At 39.0% G+C, this 25000-nt stretch overlaps 2 protein-coding genes across 9 annotated transcripts in view; one reads left to right on the top strand and one right to left on the bottom strand.

The window, feature by feature from the left end:
- Positions 1-2611: 2611 nt before the first annotated feature.
- On the bottom strand, positions 2612-16155 carry LOC135116188 (glycoprotein-N-acetylgalactosamine 3-beta-galactosyltransferase 1-like). 8 transcript variants are annotated; one of them, XM_064033495.1, is made up of 7 exons: positions 16053-16155; positions 8444-8610; positions 7550-7834; positions 6055-6277; positions 4901-5060; positions 4627-4763; positions 2612-2976 (listed from the first exon to the last, which is right to left on the bottom strand). In XM_064033495.1, exons 2-7 carry the CDS (start codon positions 8536-8538, stop codon positions 2824-2826), a joined length of 1053 nt encoding a protein of 350 aa, XP_063889565.1. In that variant the 5' UTR covers positions 8539-8610; positions 16053-16155; the 3' UTR covers positions 2612-2823. The 8 variants fall into 8 exon arrangements, with proteins under 8 accessions (XP_063889565.1, XP_063889573.1, XP_063889571.1 ...); XM_064033503.1 differs by having other exon boundaries at positions 2612-2901; XM_064033501.1 differs by having other exon boundaries at positions 6055-6238.
- Positions 16156-16717: 562 nt separating this feature from the next.
- The window catches only part of LOC135116189 (zinc finger protein 658B-like), a 74533-nt gene continuing 66250 nt past the window's right edge, over positions 16718-25000 (top strand). Inside the window, exons 1-3 of the mRNA XM_064033504.1 lie at positions 16718-16894; positions 18909-18982; positions 23536-23724. Coding sequence (XP_063889574.1) covers positions 16879-16894; positions 18909-18982; positions 23536-23724 — 279 coding nt within the window. The 5' untranslated portion in view covers positions 16718-16878. The remainder of the gene's footprint in view (positions 16895-18908; positions 18983-23535; positions 23725-25000) is intronic.

The following is a 25000-nucleotide window of genomic DNA, read 5'->3' as shown; positions in this document are numbered from 1 at the left end:
TCTGGGGGGGTTCCACTCATACTGCTCTTCTAGACAGGGTGGAATCGAAAGCTTTTCGTCTCATCAACTCCGCTCCTCTAACTGACTGTCTTCAGCCTCTCTCTCACCGCCGCAATGTTGCATATCTAGCTGTCTTCTACCACTATTTTCATGCTAACTGCTCTTCTGATCTTGCTAACTGCATGCCTCCCCTCCTTCCGCGGCCTCGCTGCACAAGACTTTCTTCTTTCTCTCACCCCTATTTTGTCCACCTCTCTAACCCAAGAGTTAACCAGTATTCTCAATCATTCATCCCTTTCTCTGGTAAACTCTGAAACTCCCTGCCTGCTTCTGTATTTCCACCTTCCTATGACTTGAATTCCTTCAAGAGGAAGGTTTCAAGACACTTATCCATCAATTTTTGACCACTGCTTTGACCCTTTTATGGGGCTGGCATTTCAGTGGGCATTTTTTTATTAGATTTTTGTTGCCCTTGGCCAGTGCCCTTCCTACATAAAAAAATAAATAAAAAAAAAAAAATAATAATAATAATAACAATAATAATAATAATGTTATTGTTACTGTTATTATTATTACTATTACTATTATTATTATTATTATTATTATTATTATTATTATTATTATTATTATTATTATTAGTTATTATCATTATTATTATTATTATTATTATTATTGTTATTATTATTATTATTATTATTATTATTATTATCATTATTATTATTATTATCATTACTGTTATTGTATCAGTCACATCAGTCATAATAGTTATTATTGTATATATTCATCAATCATATATTTCATTGTTCAGCATTCCATGTGCATTGTCCTCACGTGGCCAGTCTGATCAACTTTTAACCTTTCTCCTTCCTCTCTCCCTCTGAAGGGAATACCACACCTTCCTGCCAGTCCTCAGCGAAAACACCTGCATTGCCTTTTTGTCTTCCTCCCTGTCTTCCTCATTTACAGACACCTGATTGGCCATCCCTTCATCTCAGACTCTGAATCCTGATCCATTTCTTTCACATAAATAGAGCCTGTATGAATACCTGGACATCTGTGGGCCAGAACAAAAGTCCCACGTCACCTACAAGAGATGACAATGTAAAAAAAAAAAAAAAAAAAAAAAACTATCTAGACATCAGTTCAGAGAAGAGACTGGAAATAGACATTTGAGAGAAGAGATCGGAGACAGACAGTTCGGAAAGAGCACATCAGATCGGAGACGGAGAGTCATCAGTCATTCTTCAGAGAGAGAGAGTCAAGCATCGTCACGTCCGTTGTAATCTGTCTCGGTATCACGCGTGTACATGTTTGTCCATCATTAAATCAAGAAGTACTGTACATATGTATGGTTGTGTATCCTTTACTCGCACAGTCAACCATACTCTAACTCACTACCCACTTGCTCCACGCTACCAGTAATTCATCGGAGAATCACCGAGCCACCATCATCTATCCTGCCACCAGCAACACCCAGTAAGTCAAGCAACCAGTGACAAACAATCAAGTACAAGTGGCAGTGACTCGTCTCGGTACAACTGGTGCAGCCTCTGTAGAACAGTGGCGTGCAAGCTTTTTTTTTTTCGAAACATTACGAGTATTGTTGTTGTTGTTATTATTATTATTATCATTATTATTATTATTATTATTATTATTATTATTATTATTATTATTATTATTATTATTTGATAAATTTCATAACATTTTATTTCAATATTTATCTATTCGTTTGTCTCTGTTTATGTACTCTCTTACTTTATTTACTTTATTTTTTATTCGTGGTGGCGGTGACGTGGCAATGGTTTTTGCTTCCTGGAGATGACACGCTGGTGTGTCAGTCTGGTGATCAGAGAGGATGTTTTTGTCGGCTATTGTTGTTTATATGCAGTGTGTCTGATATAGGAAACATGGTGGTCTATATAGATTGTAGTGCGTCTAACTACCGCGCGGGATGACTGAAGTTTGAATTCCGGCTTGAAATTAAAACATTTATCGGGTACTTGCCCGCTCCTACTGCTCCTGCCACTGGAGCCCTTGCAAACATGGATAAATTAGGAGGGTTGTGTACGAAAACCTTTGGCAAAAATTACTAAGCGCATTTAATCCGCTGTACGAGTAAAACAGTGATCCCCTGTAAACACGGCTAATAAAGCTGTGAAAGAGGAAGAACTAAACGTATGATATGCCAGACTCAGGAGCATTGCATAAGATGTAGAGTGGTACATGCAAACCATTTGCCTTAATTTTCAATGTTCCATGTGTGTGTGTGGGTGGGTGTGTTATTTACTGTTTTGTGTTTGAATGTGTGTAAGTGTTCGTACTATGTACTATGCACTATGCAGAATGTCTGAAGTAGCGGCGCCCGGCTATACTAATCTGTACTGCAATGCAACAGTTTCAGGGAATGAAATTACCAATTATTTTTTATAGTATTTGTTTCTTCACAATGACTGTGTGGTGTCACCACGCACTTAAGGTTGTGCTCAGGCTGTGGACAGGGGCTGGGCCTTCAAACTTCCAGACTTTTTTTTTTTACACTCTTAATTTTAACCAGAGGTGAATTTAATATTACGTGAAATCGCAGAATCTCAGTTTCTTTGTAACTGCATAAAATATATCTAAGAACTAAAAGTCAAAATTTTCCCACGAAGTCAAATAAACCGTCCCTTGTTACTTCTGAGTTTTGTCGGTGGAGCTGAAGACGTGGTGAGACCAGGTGAACTGCAGCCTCCTACACCTAGCCATGCTGAGGAAGGATTCTGGGAGCAGAGGTAAGCAGCCATGCGTGAGGAGAGGTGGCGCTTCTCATTGATTGTGAGCAGCTCATCGTGACGGGATCTGGGAGAGAGTGAAGGGACTGGAGGCACCCGGCGATAGGAGTCTCAGATCGTTCACCAAATACTGTATGAAGTAGAAGTCCACGGGGTCGCGGATTTCATGGAAGGTTACTACAAGGTCGCTGAGGCTTTCTGGCCCCTGCAAAAAAAAAAAATAAATAAATAAAATAAAATAAATAAATAAAATAAATAAATAAATAAATAAATAAATAAATAAATAACAATAATAAAATAATAAATAAATAAATAAAACAAAAACAATAATAATAATAAAAAAATAAAATAAATAAATAAATAGATAAATATCACAAAAAGCAAGGGTACACCCTCTCTGTTTATCAGATGGCTTGAACTTAGCGCCTTTACATAGTGGTTCATGAGCGAGTATTTACAGTGCGTATATTACAAGACTCCTCGGGTACAAAAGAGCACTGTACCCAACAATGCAATATTTTTACAAGAAAGATAAAGCTTGAGGACAGACTCGGAATGAATTATCCAGACACACTAGATGAGGACAGACTCGGAATGAATTATCCAGACACACTAGATAGGTGCTAACATGATTCAATGAGACTCGTAAAATATCACAAGATCAACGTACACCCAGTTAACGAGTAAGGGAGGCGCAAGGCGGCCCAGGTACGCCTTGGCAACAGCGTGAAGGACATACATGGGACGGGACAACCCACAGGGCTTCACCTCAAGACCTCAAGGAGTAAATATCGTCATAATCATGAGCGTTTATGAGTCCACAGCAGAACAAATACCTCCACTCTCCACTCGTCTCTGTCAGTTGTCTGTCTATTCCAGGTCATCCAAGCAAAACCTCCTACTTCATCTCCATCTAATTCAGGGATGTCAAACTCATGGGCCGAGGGCCAAATGTGGCCCGCGGGGTGGTCCGCGAAGTGACAAGAGATTTTTCAACTCGAGTTACTATAATTGTTATAACTGAGGAAAATGTAACTTAACTGTTAAGACGAGACATAATAACTTTTACATTTTTACCTCAATAATGTATTTTTTGGTAAACCAGGATGACCAGCAAAATAAGTTGTAATCTTCAGTCTTGCCAATAAGTAATTACCAAATCTTTGATGGCCCTCGAGACCATAACCTAGTGCATAATTGGCCCTCGAAAGGATCTGAGGTTGACACCCCTGGTCTACTTTCTCTCTCTCTCTCTCTCTCTCTCTCTCTCTCTCTCTCTCTCTCTCTCTCTCTCTCTCTCTCTCTCTCTCTCTCTCTCTCTCTCTCTCTCTGCCAATTCTAGATTGTCATTATATATATATATATATATATATATATATATATATATATATATATATATATATATATATATATATATATATATATATATATATATATATATAGTTTCCTATCCTATATACACATATTTATAGACACTTTGTTACTCTAATTTCATTGTGTGATGTGTTATTATTGAGCATTCACATTCATCTTCAGATTCAGTTTCTGGTTTTCTCTGTGGAATCACAAGATAATTTTCAGCAGTTCACTTGTACATTTCAGTTATCAGAATATCGTGGGCAAATATGGAACTGAGAAAATAGCAGCGAGAAAATTGTTTCAAATTCTTAATTGCTGAAACAATTAATTCAAAATGAACGACTAATACTTCTATTATTTAATCATGTTCCTCAACTATTCTGTGAGGAAAGGCGTCTGACGCCATCCCCGACTTCCCATGTGATGTCCTACTATATATAGCTCATTTTTTTGGATGGAGAAAAAAAAAAAAAACATCAGTCACGTCCATACTTACGAAGCGAAACTTGTATTTGCTAAAGTGAACCAGCCAGGCGAAGTCTGGATGAGGTTCAGACTGGAGGAGGCGCCACGGTGGGTAGGGCAGGAACCTTGGCCGCCCCAGGCCATCCCGGGTGTCGGCCGCGCGCACGCCTAAGGGGACAAGAGAGGCTCATAATATATATATATATATATATATATATATATATATATATATATATATATATATATATATATATATATATATATATATATATATATATATATAATGTATGTATGGCCGGACGTACCGAGAGCGGCCATGCAGTAGCCCATGTTGACGTCTTCGTACTGAGTGTGGCCCGGGTAGCGGCAATGGGCAGGGGCGTGGGCGGCCTGCAGCCTGGTGAGGGCGGTGCTGCTTAGTACATAGCCCGCTCCGCCACTCATGTAGGTTATTTCCTCCCCTCCCTGGAAAGTGGTGGTCATGGAGAATATAATGCTTCCCAGCATTCTTCTCTCTCTCTCTCTCTCTCTCTCTCTCTCTCTCTCTCTCTTTCTGTTTCTTGTTATCGTTAAAATCGCCCTCGTCTTCGCCATCCGTGTCCTTACCAAGCATTGTTATCCTCTTTGTTCTCTCTTGCTCCCTCCTGCTCCTCTCTTGTGATCCCCGGCATATCGTGTTAGTGTGCGTGCCTGCCTACAATTCCGTCTCGTTCTGGTCTGGTCAACCCTCCATAACATCTCTTTCAACTGTATAGCGTCTGTTCTGTCAGGAGACGCATGTGCTTTTTTCGTGAGCACTTCAGTAATTACCTCACTCTCTCCTAACTTCCTACACAGCTCCACTCTATCAGTTCATCCATCCCTGCACTGAACTGTGGGACATACCATCGGGTATAAACTTTGGGTGAAAGGAGCAATGCTAATTCACTAACTTGAGTTTTGTAGTTATGTATAAAAATGCAGAAAAAAAGCTACAGATGAGTTGGTGATATTCCAGTACAAAAAGTTAATCCTCCCATAGTACGTGCACTCCGACCTTCCAGCCTGTGTCCTCTTCCCCCCATCTCCTGCCCGCATCAACTTGTCTCCTATCTTCCTCCTATCTCCTCCCGCCCCGTCTCATCGTCTTTCCGTCCTCCTCCCATATTCCTCCCGTCCCTGTCTTCTTGTTTCTCCATCTTTTTCTATTCCTCTACTCCCTGTCCCATCGTCTCCCAGTCATCCTTTCCGTATTTCTTTTGTATCCTATCTCCTCTTCTCGTGCTCTTCACGTATTCTTTACACCAGCGTGTACCTGTCCTTCCGCCCTATTTCCCTACTCTTCCTTCCGTGTCTCCTTGTTATCCTACTATTTCTTTGATTGTCATTTTGTCATTTTTATTCTCTTTCGTACTGAGTCATGCTCTTCTACCCTTTTTGCCCGTTATCCTGTCTCTTTCCTCGTCTCCCTCTCACCCACCTCTGGCCGGTAGATGAGGGGCAAGCCGAGATAGAGTGCCTCTGATGGATCGAGGTGAGCCAAGAGATTCAACAAGTTAGGGTAGATGAGAAAGGTGTCATCGTCAGCCTTCATGAACCAGTCAGCCGCAGACGCATTTAACTGCAGAAAGCCATCTACCACCTTCCCCCAGAGGTCCTCGTAGCTGTACAGGAGGCGAGACAACGCGTGACTTGCCATAATGCTAAGGGAAATGTAATTTGTTTTTATTCTTGTGGTGTCCAGCATACGCTGAGGAAAGATGTGTGCAATAAACTTACGAGGAATGTGGAGAATGTGAAAATGGAAAGTTTTTACATGATTATGAGAAAATAATGTATACTTGAAAATACAAAAAAAAAAAAAAAATACTATAAGAAAGATAAGACAACAATATTCAATCACACTAGTATACATCAGGGAATGCAGATACTACAATACTTCTGACTATCACTTTAACCTGCAAGAGAGAGTATGCGGGACGTGTACGGGATGAGGGCACTGGAAAGCATGTAGGAGAGGTAATTCAAGATGCCTGGCAGCAACTCACTTGAATGAATGCAATTTCACCTTCAGTGAACATGTAAGTGTCTCCAGTCCTGATATTCGTCTCCACTTATGGTGCCAAGCAGGAGCCAAAAGCTGCTCACCTTTCTATACTTTTAGGCCAGCTGCGCACTACCTGTTTTGCACATCCGTCTGGAGGTGGGGGGGATGTCATTATTGACGTCACTCCGTCTCAGTTTGGCAACAGCGCTATCCCTCTTCACGGAAGGATACCGTATTTGGCAGCACCAGTTAATATTTCCGTCAACGGAATGACGTCACTGACAACACACTCCATCTCTAAACAGACGTACAAGATGGGATATGTTATTCCGTCCTTACAAACAGTGGTGTGAGGCACGTTATTATAAAGGAATACTGGTGCATGAAGATAAATGATGAGGTTGCGTCCGTATAAGTGAGCCGTAAGTTTGCCTCACAAGTAAGGCGTTTTCAAAACTGATTTTGAGGGGAGGATTTCGTTGGTGACATGAAAGCTATATAATAATTACTCTTTAGAGGAAGTGAGTCTGAGCTGTCTGATGAAGTAAAAAGCCATCACTCTGAGTCGTGACTGGTTGTGGGGGGCAATGTAGAGACAGGGATGCATGCCGTCACCTTAAAATTTCTATATTCAGTGGCTGAGTGGTCAGCGCACGGGTGTGGCAAGTTCCTTGAACAGCAGAAAGCTATTTAGCCATTTTTCGAATCATCGTCAAGGCGCCGAACATCATCAGCATGCTGCCCTCAGCCCTGTGTTTGAATGGACGGGTATCGGGGATCGGAGAGTTCCACGGCGCGCATCAACACCTGCAGGATTCACTAAACAACACTGCGTGCGCCACCATGAACAGTGGTTGATTATCTATGTAATTAGAAAAGATATAATAGCACGCAGGCGCTATAATCCAAAATAAATGAAAACAAACACCTTGAGAAATTTGAGATGATGACATTTTGTAGGATGTCGTCGGGTGTGAAAGAAAGAAAGACTGTGTTGGGGCAGGCCCCGTTTCCCCAGTGCCCCCACGTAGCCTTGATGTGGCGTGCTCTCCCGCGATAGTACTGCGGCGTGGTCACCACCATACAAAGTACCCTCGGCTCCTGAGTCCCTGGCCTAAAGAGTGGTCTCCTCTGTAGGCCTCCGCCAGCACTTCTGAGGAGACGTCCACGAGGCAGGGCGGCAGGGCGTGGTTTTGGATGTGGCTTTCCTGGCCTGTAAGGGAAATCAGGTAAATAGTGAAATGGTGTGTGTGTGTGTGTGTGTGTGTGTGTGTGTGTGTGTGTGTTTGTTGTTTACCCATGATCGTTTACTGCCGACTCACGCAGCCGTTCCCGTACAGAAAGAGCTGAGCTGAAAGTGACGGATCTTTGGGTAGGACTGATACCACTCACACATAACGCACCGCACAGCGTTGTCCCATCCCGTACCCACTTGTCGTTTGGTAACCAGGGGCTACATTTACAGGCTCGTGAACCGAGTGTTTGTGTGGGGGGGGGATTGTGTGAAGATGGAATATAGCCCTACACAAAGGGAGCTGCTCTAATTACCCCATTATTAAGTCATTTCAGGATCCAACTTCTCTTTGAGTTGCAATCCAGAATAAACTTTCTGAGAGAGAGAGAGAGAGAGAGAGAGAGAGAGAGAGAGAGAGAGAGAGAGAGAGAGAGAGAGAGAGAGAGAGAGAGAGAGAGAGCTATATGACTGATATCTCAGTGGACCTTTTTATTTTCTTCTATTTTTGTTGCCCTTGGCCGGAGCCCTTCCTATATATAAAAAAAATAATAAATAAATAAATGAATAAATAAATAAACACTCACTCACCACAGGAGGACACTGAAGAGGAAGGCAGCGAGGCACACGCCAGCCAACAGGTACACACGCCACCAGCGCCTGGACAGAGATATTTGAGGAACCATGGCGACGTCGATCTTTCCTGCGTCCCTCGTGTGTGAGGCGCTCACTCCACCTTCCTCTTATGTACCTGTTTCCTGAGCATTTAGCATTAACTGCAATTATTTTTCAATGTGGAATGCAATGTAAAATATCTTTGTAGTATATTTTCTCTCATTTTCATGTAAATAACTTTTCTACTAGCAGCTAACGGTGAAACACGTGCCACTCTAATGAAATTAATCATTCCATACCCGACAGTTCGCTTTCTTTAATAACAATTCCATTACTGAAACTGTTTATTCAGTGTAATGATAGCATTTCTTTTCAGTCTATATGACCTTGGTTTACCGGGCAATGGCTGCTTCCCTTATTTTGAAGAGGCTGGTGTGTGATGTATTTCCCAAAGTGTGACCGCCACCCTTCACCGGATGTAGCTGCCACAGTCGTCGTAAGATGTATTATAGCTTGATCATAACAATCAGGTTAAGTACATTATGGGAAATTCTTGTTTTGGCAAGACTTCAGAGGAAAAAGCAATGGAAATTCAAGTGATAGGAGAGTTTTAAGTGAAATCCTCAAAGTAGGTTTGTAAATATAAAAGTAAAAATTGATAAATGAAAGAATAAATACATAAATAAATAAACAAATATTTCATTATGTTCTCTTAACTTATGCAACATTCGCAGGCTTAGATCTAACTTTCAATCTATTTAACATAACCTTACTTCCTCTCAACCTTACCTATTCCTTACTTAAATCCAGGTATCTGAGACTATTCACGGCAGACCCGTTTTTGTTCCGTCTTATTCCCTTTATCCTCACTTTCAAATCAGAGCTGTTGTGTCTGTGAAAGCAGTCACATAACTTACTCAAGTGCCCACGCTCTTTAGTCTTCAGAATCTTACACCATGTGGCTAAGAGTGGCTACCTGTTGGCTCCAGCATCGCTTCTGGGTCCTCCAAAGCAGAGGTGTTTCTGGTACTACGGGTCTACTATGTGGGAAGAGCTGCAAAGGTGCAATTCTGATTTTTCCCCAGGAATGGTTGTTGATTCAATGTCATAAACTCATCTCTATGCACAGCGCATAACGGAAGTGATTGCTAGAATTCTAGCATGATGGCTTACATTCCATATACTTTTCCTCTTCTCTAAGCTCGTTAACCTTGGTTCAACTGAACTTGCTCTCATAGCGTTCAGGATAGACAGTATATTAGCTATCTATCTCTTGAAACTTATGCCTATTATATTATTTCTGTCCGAAATAATGTCAGATCTGTTCTCCAATATGTCAAAAATTCTTTCATTAATAAGAATAATAAGAATTATCAGAATCTAGCCAGGTCATCTTCTCGTGAACTCCGGCATCTAGCCAAACATATCTTCAACATCGTTTTTATTCATCTTCTTCCCTTTTTCATTTTTTTTTTTTTTATTTATAAAGGTGAACTCTTCTCTCAGACCGTTGCTAACAATTCCACATTAGATAATTCAGGGCCTGTTCATCCTTCACCTTCAACATTTGACTATACTCATATTATACCTGTTGGTGAAATTTTTCATTATCATCTTTTCTGTGCCCTCTGTGGTCTCGATTTTCAGAAGGTTTATATCCCTTCTGAAATCCCTCCAAGCGTTCCCTGTAGCTCTAATTCTGTATTTGCATTTTGTGAAGCTTTTTCGTCTCTGCCTACCCACAGTTATGCTTGCATTGAACCTGTTCCTAAGAAATGTGGCTACTCCTCACCTTCATTTCCTGTTTTTTTTTTTTTTTTTTTTTTTTTTTTTTAAGCTTTGAGTCTACTCAATGTGCACAACAATTTGATCTATTTTCATGGTCACACTTTTGAGTTTTCTGAATTTTCCATGGCTTCAACTTCATTCGCTAAATTCAACTGTGCTATATGCCTCTCATCTTGCTCCTCTAACCATAGAAAATTCTTTGACTATTTAACTCACAAAATGGGGCACATCCTGACTCACTTGCTTTTTTTTGCAAAGATACCCATTCTTGGGGACTTCAATGCACACCGACAGCTTTGGCTTTCCTCTTCCTTCACTGACCAACCTGGTGAACTAGCCTTTAATGTTATCCCTCATTGCCTAAAGCAGGAATTCTTAACCTTTTCTCCATCATTAACTCCCTCAGCTTGAAGTATTTCTCCATTTACCCCTTTACTTCCATACACTTTCCCTTCCTTCTCCACTTCACTCACCCTCACACACACACACACACACACACACACACACACACACACACACACACACACACACTTAGCATTCTCTCTCTCTCTCTCTCTCTCTCTCTCTCTCTCTCTCTCTCTCTCTCTCTCTCTCTCTCTCTCTCTCTCTCTCTCTCTTTCATTTTACAAAATTAAATGAAATCTAATTATTGTTCAGTTATCAGATACATCAATTATTTATTCTATGCCACATAATTTTTTTTAACCCCAGCTGGTAAATTTACCCATGGTTGAGAATCACTGGCCTAGATCAACTAGTGCAACACTGTACTCGGATTCCTGACTGTCTTGGAGATATGCCCAATATTCTTGGCATTTTCCAAACATCTTATCTTTCTGCTTATGGAGTCACTCTGTCTTCGCCGTTGGGATCCTCCGATCATAACTTAGTATTTGTATTTTGCCTTATCGCTCCAATTCCTCCTCAGGATTCTCCAAAGCAAAGGTGCCTCTGGAACTTTATTTCCATTAATTGAGGAGGTGTCATTTTGATTTTCGATATAATGACTACTGGTTCTGTATCTCAGACTCATCTCTTTTTGCTGAGTTATACATAACATAGGTGATTGTATCTGACATGAATGCGTACATTCCTCACTCTTTCTCTCCCTCTAAAAAATCTTCTAAACTTTGGTTTTATCTCAGCCTGTTCTCGTACTATACTTGATGGACAGGCGGCATACAAAAGGTACTTGAACCTTCCATCACCTGAAAGTCATGTACTTTGCATATGCATCTGGAATCATGCCTTGGCTTCAACAAAACTTTTTTCCCCATCCGGTTTCCCTAGTCTGCTGGGGCTAGGACAGTGCCTCCTAATGTAGGGCACTTACTTGTGGCATTCAGAAACCGTTACCCCAAGTGGATTCATTTCTTAACAGTGGTGTTTCTTAGGGTTCTGTTCTCTCCTGTAAACCACTTTTTCCTTTTATTCATCAGTGATCTTCTGAACAATGTCCTATGTAACTGTCTCCCTCTTTTGCGTTGAACATCCTCGCTCCATCTTTTACTGGAACTGGAAACTTTACATCTCAGCTCTTACTAAAACAGTTTCCATGATGTTAGGTGTTCTGAGCTGTCTCCCTAAGTTTTGTTCATCCTCCCATGTGCTAACTCTGTACAGTATGTATATAAATATATATATATATATATATATATATATATATATATATATATATATATATATATATATATATATATATATATATATATATATATATATATATATATATATATATATACTCGTATATACGAGTATATATATATATATATATATATATATATATATATATATATATATATATATATATATATATATATACACACACACACACACACACACCGTCGTGTAAAAGGTCTGTATGAACAACGCAGATGTCGAGTTAGACCAACTTTGGCGATAGAATGTAAAATAGATGAAAAAGATAAAGAAAAGGGAAAGAAAATAAAAAAAACATTGCAAGAATATACCTCACTCCGCCAAAGTTGGTTTAACTCGACACCTGCGTGATATATATATATATATATATATATATATATATATATATATATATATATATATATATATATATATATATATATATATATATATATATAGAAGGAGGAGGCAGTTGACACCTGCCGAAACGATAATTACTCCCAGTGAGGTCTAAAGCACTGTTCAGGGGGTGCTGTGAACTTATCATTAAACCCAGCTGTGACTTCACTGAACGTTTCCCTTTGTGTCTCACAACACAAGGGGGCAGTCACAGCCTGCCCTCTAAAGACAACTCTCTTCCTCCACACAAAACTACAAGCACCTAATAACACACACACCCTTCACTCAAAAATTTTTAAAATCATCATGGCGACTCCTACACCAGCCTCGGAGTCCCCATCTGGGGAGGGAACCATAAATGTCCAAAGGTCGGACTGCCTTTCTGTCGACTACCCTAAGTGTCTTGACACCCCCCTCAACTTTTTCTTCATTAACTTCTGCAACATTCGCGATCTAAGATCTCATTTTCAATCTGTAGAACACCACCTCTCCTCTTCTAAACCTCATCTTCTTTTCTTCACTGAAACTCAGTTGTCTGAGGCAACTGACAGTAGCCCCTTTTCTGTTCCCTCCTACTTTCTCTATCCTCATTTTCGATCCAAAGCTGGATGCTGCGTTTATGTGCGCAATGACTTAACCTGCTCTCGTGCCCACGCTCTTGAATCTTCCGAGTTTTCCACCATCTGGCTACGACTACAGAGTCACTCTCATACTAAATTTATCTGTGCTGTATACCTCTCTCTTAACTCCTCTGATTATAAGAAATTCTTTGACTACTTAACTTCCAAAGTGGAGCACATTCTGACCCTCTTCCCTTTTGCAGAGATCTCCATTCTTGGAGACTTCAATGTTCACCACCAGCTTTGGCTTTCCTCTCCCTTCACTGACCATCCTGGTGAACTAGCCTACAACTTTGCTATCCTCCATAATCTAGGTACAACACCCTACTCGTATTCCTGACTGGTTTGGAGATACGCCCAACATTCTTGACCTTTTCCTGACCTCTAATCCTTCTGCTTATGCTGTCACCCTTTCTTCTCCGTTGGGCTCCTCCGATCACAATCTCATATCTTTATCTTGTCCTATCACTCCAATCCCTCCTCAGGATCCCCCTAAGCGAAGGTGCCTCTGGCGTTTTGCCTCTGCTAGTTGGGGGGACCTGAGGAGGTATTCTGCTGATTTTCCTTGGAATGACTACTGCTTCTATGTCAGAGACCCGTCTTTGTGTGCTGAGCGCATAACAGAGGCGATGGTGTCTGGCATGGAGGCGTACATTCCTCACTCTTTTTCTCGTCCTAAACCTTCTAAACCTTGGTTTAACACAGCTTGTTATCGTGCTATACATGATAGAGAGGTGGCCCACAAAAGGTACTTAAGCCTTCCATCACCAGAATCTCATGCACTTCATATTTCTGCCCGGAACCATGCCAAGTCTGTTCTGCAACTAGCCAAAAACTCCATTAACAGAAAATGTCAAAACCTTTCAAGATCTAACTCCCCTCGTGATTTCTGGCATCTAGCCAAAAATATCTCCAATAACTTTGCTTCTTCTTCTTTCCCTCCTCTATTTCAACCAGATGGCACCACTGCTATCACATCTATTTCTAAAGCTGAACTCTTCGCTCAAACCTTTGCTAAAAACTCTACCTTGGACGATTCTGGACTTGTTCCTCCCTCTCCTCCACCCTCTGACTACTTCATGCCACGTACTAAAATTCTTCGCAATGATGTTTTCCATGCCCTCGCTGGCCTAAACCCTCGGAAGGCTTATGGACCTGATGGGGTCCCTCCTATTGTTCTCCGAAACTGTGCCTCCGTGCTTGCACCTTGTCTAGTCAAACTCTTTCAGCTCTGTCTGTCAACATCTACCTTTCCTTCTTGCTGGAAGTTTGCCTACATTCAACCTGTTCTTAAAAAGGGTGACCGTTCTAATCCCTCAAACTACTGTCCTATTGCTTTAATTTCCTGCCTATCTAAAGTTTTTGAATCTATCCTCAACAGGAAGATTCTTAAACATCTATCACTTCACAACCTTCTATCTGATCGCCATTATGGGTTCCATCAATCCCGCTCTACTGGTGATCTTCTGGCTTTCCTTACTGAGTCTTGGTCATCCTCTTTTAGAGATTTTGGTGAAACTTTTGCTCTTGCTTTGGACATATCAAAAGCTTTTGATAGAGTCTGGCACAAAGCTTTGATTTTCAAACTACCCTCCTACGGTTTCTAACCTTTTCTCTGTAACTTCATCTCAAGTTTCCTTTCTGACCGTTCTATTGCTGCTGTGGTAGACGGTCACTGTTCTCCTAAATCTATTAACAGTGGTGTTCCTCAGGGTTCTGTTCTGTCACCCACTCTCTTCTTATTATTCATTAATGATCTTCTAAACCAAACTTCTTGTCCTATCCACTCCTACGCTGATGATACCACCCTGCACTTTTCCACGTCTTTCTGTTTGGGGCAGAGCAAACTTGGTATTGTTCAATGCCTCAAAAACTCAATTCCTCCATCTATCAACTCGACACAACCTTCCAGACAACTAGCCCCTCTTCTTCAATGACACTCAACTGTCCCCCTCTTCTACACTGAACATCCTCGGTCTGTCCTTTACTTATAATCTGAACTGGAAACTTCACATCTCATCTCTAGCTAAAACAGCTTCTATGAAGTTAGGTGTACTGAGACGTCTCCGCCAGTTTTTCTCACCCCCCCAGCTGCTAACTCTGTACAAGGGCCTTATCCGTCCATGTATGGAATATGCTTCACATGTCTGGGGGGGTTCCACTCATACTGCTCTTCTAGACAGGGTGGAATCAAAAGCTTTTCGTCTCATCAACTCCTCTCCTCTAACTGACTGTCTTCAGCCTCTTTCTCACCGCCGCAATGTTGCTTATCTAGCTGTCTTCTACCGCTATTTTCATGCTAACTGCTCTTCTGATCTTGCTAACTGCATGCCTCCCCTCCTTCCGCGGCCTCGCTGCACAAGACTTTTTTCTTTCTCTCATCCCTATTCTGTCCACCTTTCTAACGCAAGAGTTAGCCAGTATTCTCAATCATTCATCCCTTTCTCTGGTAAACTCTGGAACTCCCTGCCTGCTTCTGTATTTCCACCTTCCTATGACTTGAATTCCTTCAAGAGGGAGGTTTCAAGACACTTATTCATCAATTTTTGACCACTGCTTTGACCCTTTTATGGGACTGGCATTTCAGTGGGCATTTTTTTTATGGGATTTTTGTTGCCCTTGGCCAGTGTCCCTCTTACATAGAAAAAAAAAAAAAAAAAGAAAAAAAAAAGAAAAAAGAAAAAAAAAATATATATATATATATATATATATATATATATATATATATATATATATATATATATATATATATATATATATATATATATATATATATATATATATATATATATATATATATATATATATATATATATATATATATATATATATATATATATATATATAACCTTCATTTACACAGTTCCGGTCTATCTTGTTCCGCCGGGCTGTCACCCTTTCTCAAGCATTACAACATTGGTACCATAGCATCACAGCACTGCCAACATAGCATCACAGCACTGGTACCATAGCACCACAGCACTGGTAACATAGCATCACAGCACTGCCACTCTATCATCACAGCACTGCAATCTTAACATCACAGCACTGCCACTATAGCACACCTGCACTATTGCCACTATAGCACACCTGCACTACTGCCACCATATCACACATGTTTTACTGCCACCATAGCACACCTGCACTAGCTGACTCTGTTCAAGAGGAAATACTGGATAACACAGGATATCCACCTTCACTGTCTGAGAGAAACTAACGTGCTGTAGATTTTGATTACGTGCGATAATGATGTGATAAGAATAGTAGGTGAGGGATGCCATAGCTTTCTTTGTGTGGCTTTCAGTACTACTACTATTGTCATGTTTTCTATCAATATGATAGAAAAATATATCACATGCATAGTAGATGACCTCTTGAGGTTATGATAGCGTCATTAGATGCGGTGCGAATAAGTACAACTGAAATATTGTAAATCACAAATATCATAAATGGTTGACCTGAAAAATTGCAATTGAAACTTCTGAGTAAACTGGTAAAACAAATAAAGTTGCTATCGAAAAATTCTACATGTAGTATATATATCCCTGTTCCGGGAATAATAAATATGTGCATAGTGGGAGAACTTTGAAACCAACATTAAGCGACGTAAATACTACTGGCAGTATGGCTAGTCTTGAATTATTGGTGAAGAACAAAAACAACAACAATCAAAAAAAGAAAAAAACTTCGACATATTCAAAGACTAGATATAATTCCACTATAATTGTGGATACAATTTTGAAATAAGGTAGGTATTATGAATAAATAAATTACACTTTTTTCTGAAATGATGATTGTCCTCAATACAAGAAGGTCCAAGCCGCTGCAGGGCGGTCACCTGAATGCTGGCCCGTCGCAGGTACTTCTGAGGCGCGTCTCCAGGGCCTCGGCATGCGGTGATAGCCCGCCCTGGATGCCTCACCCTTTCGCCTCGCCCATGACAGGGCACGAGCACCAGACAGGGAGATGAGGGAAGTTTCAGGTAAGGCGGGGCGACGAGTAATGTGGAGCCTTGGTGGGCCACCTGGAAAGACGTCCTTTGACAGTTATTTACCACTGTGGTAGAAAGAAAACGTGGGCATGCATACATGTTAAAAATCTGAACTAAATGTCATAAATAACTATATATTCTTGTTTTTTATATATATATATAAAACTTAAGGAAGTAGATTTAATTTGTGGGCTATCTTGCAATAAATTATGACCTATCATTATTTTTCCAGTATTTTAATCTGGCAGAAAGATCTCTGATAAATCTTGATGGAATAAATGTTTTGGTAATTTTCTAGAGCCCTTTTCCGTCCTTATTACTGGTCTATTATCTTCCATTCTTTCCCATACATCTTGAGATATATCTTAAACGTAAACATAAGGTGGGAAAAAAATGCCCCTCCTGAAATGCCGTCCAGGGGGGTGAAGTCCCCTGGTTAGGTTAGTTTAGGTAATGTTAGGTCATGTTAGATAATGTTGCTTTACATTAGTGTTTTTTAGTACCAGTGAATGTCATTAGAGAGTTTAATAAACTCATTTCTGGATTTATTCTGTACATGTGCTAACTGTACTGTGTAGGTGTGTTGCTTGAGGTCAGAAACAGCTCTATATATATATATATATATATATATATATATATATATATATATATATATATATATATATATATATATATATATATATATATATATATATATATTATATATATATATATATATATATATATATATATATATATTTATTTTTTTGCAAATTTTGCTGTGAGAGTTCTTTTATGCAAAAAGAAAGGGGCTGGAGCCAGTGAAATATTTTTTTCAATATTTGTTTGAAAAAAAATCACTTGAACTCTATGGTGGACAGGTCTTTTAACTCGTATGGCACTCATTATTTACATCTTGACCAGATTGTTCTTGTGTCTCACATGCTGTCCCAGTGGAAGATATCAAGACAGGTTGTGGTTGTATAAGGCTGTTATTACACAATGTTGGTGCTGCAAAACCATGACACCTTAGCTTAGTTTATTTATTCATTGGGGACCAAATTCAGTTATTTATTATTGACTTCACCTTGCCATTGCTCCATACCTGCAGTAATCTGATAGGGCCCAGAAAGTGATGTGCCTTGTTTCCAGAGTACTCATGCTGTATAGGTCTTTGTGCAGACATGCATAACATATGTCTGTGTACCATTAATACAAAATTAGTAAATGAATATAAAGCCTAGGAAAGATCTACTGTGTACCCCTGTTGTTCTCCAATGATCCACTGGTCCTTCATTACCTGCTTTGTGATGGCAACTGTCATTGGATGGCCTGTCATTGGATGGCCTGTCATTGGATGGCCTTTTCATTCATTGAGTGTAGAGTTAAATTACCATCTGTCAGAATGATTACAAAAGTTTGCTCAGTGAGGATTCATTATTTCAGGATAGGGGATATTAATAGTGGAGTGACAATTGCAGGTTGGGAATCCTTTTTCTGGAACTCTCAAATTCAGAAACTTTTGACTTATGATATAATTATAATCTATTCACTTTTTCATACTAATATGACACTAAGACATGCAATATTATAAGTATTCAGTGATGCATTTTCACCTTTTAAATGAGTTTTGATATTTTGTCTCTTGGAATTGACATTTAAGTTTGACAAGTTTTCTGTGTTTGTATCCCAAAATGTGGACTTCTGGTCCTGAGTAAGTATTTTGGATTAAGGATTCTCATTCATTATCAAAGAACTTTTTTCTCTGAGTATTTATAACCTAGCTTCTTCACATAACAAGGGTTCACTGACACATGCAAGCATGCATAGGATTTTTAGAGTGCTGATAATTATTTCATGAAGTAATTTCTTTTGTCTGTTATATGTGTGTCGTTCATTGTGATTATATTTTGTTAATTTTTTAGGGAATACTTTATTGATGATGCCTTACATAAAAGTAGAAAGGCTGCTAGATGTACTACATGTACTGTAAATTTGGATCTTTATGATGAGTTTTGTTGTCCAGGTGGTGTGTGTGACCTGTGTGGAGATGACCACCCAGCTGGTAACTGTGTCACGTCCCCACATCCAGATTTCCAGGTTAGTTGAACACTTGTGAACTAATTGTGTAGATTCAGGCCTCACATTTGTCAAAGGTGTTGTGAGCAAAATATGTTTGGGTATAAAGTATAGACTTTTATTTTGACAGCTTCCATTTTGCCATTTTAAGATTTGACAACAAATCCACCTCTCTGCAGTCATCAGTTTTGATACAGAAGAATTACTGATTTTGAGGTACAATGAGGTACAGCTGGCTCTCTACTTAATGAAGCAGATTTTTACCTATATTTCCAGCAAAAGTGACACCTGTCTTATTTTCATGGCAACAGTGATTGGCTTGAGCTGACTTTGACATAGATATTTTAGGCCTGGCATCTCTCTCTCTCTCTCTCTCTCTCTCTCTCTCTCTCTCTCTCTCTCTCTCTCTCTCTCTCTCTCTCTCTCTGTCTCTCTCTCTCTCTCTCTCTCTCTCTCTCCTCTCTCACTCTCTCTCTCTCTCTCTCTCTCTCTCTCTCTCTCTCTCTCTCTCTCTCTCTCTCTCTCTCTCTCTCTCTCTCTCTCTCTCTCTCTCTCTCTCTCTCTCTCTCTCATGGTTGTCATGCTACTATTGCTGGAGGCTGGAGGCTGTTCAATGGTTAGTATATCTTACATGGCTAAGATATTAATGCATGGCATTTAGTTTTATTTGCATGATTGAAACTGACACATGGTAGGTGGTTTGACTTGCAAGACCAGGAGACTGATCCATGACAGTTAGTGTGACACAATGTGAAGAAATTGACATGTGGAAATTAGTTTCACTTGCATGGCCAAGAAACTGGTGCAGAGCAGTTAGTTCAACTGACCTGCAGCACTTATAAAAGTTTGACTTGTACGACCTAAAGACAACACAACACCTAGTCCCTCCTCAGAAACAAGAAGTTTGACAAGGGAATTTTCACTACCAGAGTGTAATGTTCTGACTGTGGTTTAATTCTGGAGGAAGTGTAACATGAAGATTGTGGTTGACTTTGATTGAATTGTGGAACTGTGTTAAGAAGGCAACATAAAACATAGGTGGATGAAACTGTTTGTGCATCTGAGTGTGAGTGGAGACCGAAAGGACATTCTTATAATTATAGTTAGTCTTTTGTGGAACCATTTCAATTTTCTAAGCGTTTACTTAAAATTTTGACATTTTTATTTTTGTGTGACCTTTGAAGTAACAACTGCCAACACAACTTTGTGTTTTACTGTAAATGACTGGAAAAGGCAAAAGATTTAGATATTAAAAAATCTCTGTGCAATTTAAAAGTTCCTGTTCAAGTTTATGGAGTTCTTGGAAATTTGTATGTGGTATTGACCACAAGAACAATTGACGCCCCACATTATGGTATAGAAATGAGAAAGCAAAGTATATTTTAAATGGTATCCAACTTAAAAGTGTTGACACCAAAACTGATTTAGGAGTGACAATATTGAGTAGCTTAAAACCTAGCCAACAGTGTTCGGAAGTCATAAAGAAAGCGAATAAAGTAATTGGCTTAGCAGATCTTTTGAATACAAATCTAAGGATACAATCCTCACTTTGTGTAACCCTTTAGTCCGTCCCCTTTTGGAATTTTGCGTTCAGGCATTGTGCCCCTATTACCAAAAAAGACATTTATAAATGAGAAAGAGTTCAGGGTAGAGTAACAAATATGATACCAAGCCTAAGAAACAAATCATATGAAGAGCGTCTTAAAGAATTAAATCTATTCCCATTAATACAAAGAAGACTAAGAGGTGACTTAATACAGGTGTTTAATATCACCAAAGGCATTAATAACATGGGCTGCAGTAAATATTTCACGATACTCTTCAAATTGCATGCTAGGAAATGGATGCAGAATTGTTAGGAAATCCTTCAACTCTCATGAATCAGAAAATATTTTTTTCCATTGAGTAGTCAATCTGGAATGGGCTCCCTCAAAATATTATAGCCTGCAACACCGTCAAGACTTTTAAATGCTGTCGCGATAAATATTTTGTCTGCAATCCGCAGCTGGCAGTGTTTATTTGTTAATGATTAACTTCCTTGCCTTCAGGAAATGGGGGCACCTCATTTCATCAATTTTCTTTCTTTCCTATAAAATTTCCTTTGTGTTTTTCTTCTCTAATCCCGTAAGGTATTTCTTTCCAACCTGTTTTCCTGTATGGCTTATGCTGGAAGGAGTGGAGGGTGGGGAGAGAGCCTTCTGCTTTCCTGTCCTTTTCTTCTACTATTATCTTAGTAGTCTTTGGTCAGGTCACCTTGTGAGGACTGCAAGGTCTGTTGTGTCCTATTTTTCTATGTAACTCTATTATTAGAAGGCTGTTTGTGCTAGAAAAAAGTGAGGTTAAAGTTTGATGAACTTCAAACAACAAGAACTTTGTTACTTTTTATGTTCTGGCATTAAACTTGGTCTTAAAATGACCAGCAGATATTCAGGATTATGATGATGCCAAAAACTATTTGATATATTGATATTCAGTTAAAAGATTTAGTTTTCTTGCAACTTGAATTATGCTTTTGGAAGTTACACCAGATTTTGAGTGTACTATTGATGGATACTGCAAATGACATTGATGTGTTGTAAACATAAAGACACAAACTAAGCAACATTAACAACAACATTAACATGTAAGAGAACCTCACTTAAGATGGGAAAAGAGTTAATGTCAGGTGTCACTCTCTTGGAAACATTTTGCAATATGACATCACTACTTAGAGCAGTTGTATTTTGTACACCTGAATTAAATTCAAGCAAAGCTTGCTTCCCCAAAAGATTTGCATTTTTATAAAAAAATAAATAAATAAATAAAAAAAATAAATAAATAAGATAATAGTATGTACATATATGTGTATACATTGGCAATATGTTAGTAGAAACAAAGTATTCAAATGCACACATCAGCAGTAACAGATCTGTAAGCATTTTCCACATTTTAGCTTCTAGGCCTCCATGAAGGAGAGAAGCAGTCCTCAGTATTGTAGAATGGACATAGACTGATTAGTGTGCAAACAGATGAGTGGAATGATTCAGGGACTGAAAAATAATCAGGATAGATTAAATTATCTTTATATGCATTCCCTGGAAATATGGAGCATGTGTGGTGATATGATAAAAATAAAATGGATTAAAGTTCAGCAGAGGAAATATAAATCAGGTTCTTGTAAAGTGCAACCATACTTCCTGCCAAAAATTGTCAGAAACATTGCTTGAGTAAAGTGTTGGAGAGCATGTTCAGTTACATGTTTGAATCAGCTTTGTCCTGAATTATTTGAAGTGTATCTCATTGATCAAACTGAACAACAGTAGATCCTTACCTGTCAACACTGATTGAACACCGTTACAGACATGTTCAAGTGGGCTGTATGTTGGTTTCAAGCATATTTGATTTGTCTTGAATAGTTTCATTAAACATTGGATCAGACATGTTTGGAGTATGTTCAGGAACATGTTCCTGCAGTTAGTAAAATGATTGGAACTGTGTTTTGGACACTGTTCAAGGAAATGTGATTGCTCCTTGTGGTGGGGAACAACAAGTGAGAATGCATATGAATGGTTGTAAGCTAGATAGAATCAGATTTATGGAGATATAAAAAAAAAAAAACTGGTTCACAAGTAGAATTGTAATTGAATGGAGCAAATTTAGAAAGAACATGGTAAGTGCACAGATATTAGCAGATATTAAGAGGTTGTTATTCTCTTGTGTTTTTATGTATACTTTCTCAGTATGACATATAGATAATTTGTGCAATATTTCTGGTTCTCTTTACATCAGGGCTCAATAGTAGAGCTGGTGTACCAGTTTGCACCTAATAATATAATTCTTTCCTACATCTGACTTTATTATTGACTCATCAGACTATATGTGGGAGAAGCTCTTGCTGAGGCCCTCAGATTTGGATCAACATTCATGTGTTCACAGCATCTTTCCATACATTCTCATTAATTGTAACCATTATTCTTTTCTCAACAGAATTTTTCTTTCATCTGATGCTTTTTTCACACCATCCATTAGGTCCATCTGTGGTCTTCCTCATAGCCTTACACATCAGTTATCCCCTTCAGCAATCTCTCTTTCATTCTTTCTACTTTCTCAATCCATGTCTGCTTGAAACAGTCTACCTTGTCAAGTGCTTTGCTTTTCAAAACCACATTCATCCTCCTCTCTTTTACCATCCTTGTACACTTTGTATTTTACTAGTGGTGCCATTTAACTCTTCTGCTCTCTCTCTCTCTCTCTCTCTCTCTCTCTCTCTCTCTCTCTCTCTCTCTCTCTCTCTCTCTCTCTCTCTCTCTCTCCTCTCTCTCTCTCTCTCTCTCTCTCTCTCTCTCTCTCTCTCTCTCTCTCTCTCTCTCTCTCTCTCTCTCTCAGCTTTATTTTCATTTACTTATTAAGTATGATTTTTGCATATGTAGATTGATAATAGTGATGATACTAAAGTTAACAAAAATAGGTGTAAATATCAAGAATTTGGATATTTTAGGTTCAGGGTTAAGTTTGTGATGAAGCGAGTGGTTGGGAACTGATGAGACCACTGCAGTGATGGGGATCACATGCATGTTCTTTATTTTTTCCCCCAGAGCAAATCTCTGAAGCATCATGAGGCCCAGTTGGCATACCAGAGTCTGCCTCCGTGGGTGGAAGTGCAAGAAGGAGCTGTGGGCCAGCAAGTGGTAGTAAGGGAACAGGTACCACATCTGACACGGCTTGGGCCTCTGGTGGCTCCCCACACACCTCACCTCCCACCTGACACTACCTTTCCTCTCAAGGTATATTCAGTAATAGGTTGTTATATTGTTTGATGATTTTTATATTTTCAGATGCTGTCTTGCACAGTAGCAGTATCATAGCCAGTAAGGCTATGATACAGTCTGACCTGCTTCTGTTGTACTTTCTATTCCTTATGGTTAAGTTATTTAGCCCTTTTTTTTAAGTGGATGCAAATGAAATGTTTACATGTCAATGCAACTAAAAGGTCCTTACAGCATTTTTGGTCATCATTAGTTGTAATCCTGTGCAGTGCTGAAAGTGGGAGTTAGTGATGACATGTGATGGCCATGGCTGCCTGACACAATGGGAGTGGAATGGCAGAGTGAGGTGGTTTGTTATCGTTCCCTGTCAACTGCCAGTTATTGTAGTTGCTGTAATTTTTGCATTGTGTTTTAAATTTCTCTTTGAGTAGAAAGATACTGCATTACTAAGAGATATTATTGTTTGAAATTATTTTTGACCACATGGTAGGGGAGACTGGGGCTAGTTGGCACTCTTTTTTACATCTCAGTGATGGAAGAAAACTACAAAGAATTTTTTGTTTGTTTATGCTTTTATTGAAAAATGCAAACATTCATCTTACTTTTCATGAAATATGAACATGGTTTTCCTTCTAAACTAAAGCTCTGCATTACTTAGAAAAAAATAACTTTAGTGAGCCAACTTGCCTCATTTGAGGGGTAAGTTGGCACACACTATGGGGTAAATTGACACCACATATAAATAGTAAATTAGATGTATGTAATTGTAAATTTAGATACAGAATATCTGTAAACCTAATTTTTATGAAGATTCATTGCAAAGAATGGAAAAAAAAAATTTGTTTCTTGCTGAGGAAAGTAAATTGATTTTTATGTTTGAACCATCTCTGAAAGTGCAAGATAAAAATTTGCTCAGGAAGCTAATCAATATATGTTTCAACATTTACTGATCACAAAAATAATATAAATCAAATATAATATGAAAATAGGTAATAGATAGGCCAGTGTAGTTATTGTGCCAATTTGCCCCTTTTTCTTTGAACCAACTTGGCCCATCCATACACTAGTCTAAACAAACGATTTTCATATAGATTAAGAAACCTGTTATGATCTGTTTCAAGGGTAAACAATCCTTGAACCCTAAGGCAAATTATGGCTAAAATGAATATCGCATAACTAGATGTATGTTACAGACAATATAAGTGAGTGAAAATTTACTTTTCACTCACTTACTTTCAACTTTTCTTCACTCCAATCAAATCATGTGAACTTCTAACATGGTGCATGTTAGCTG

This window comes from Scylla paramamosain, chromosome 30 (assembly GCF_035594125.1).
Source record: "Scylla paramamosain isolate STU-SP2022 chromosome 30, ASM3559412v1, whole genome shotgun sequence".
Lineage (NCBI taxonomy): Eukaryota > Metazoa > Arthropoda > Malacostraca > Decapoda > Portunidae > Scylla > Scylla paramamosain.
Note: the sequence above shows the minus strand (reverse complement) of the source record. Positions and strands in the feature narration are given on the sequence as shown.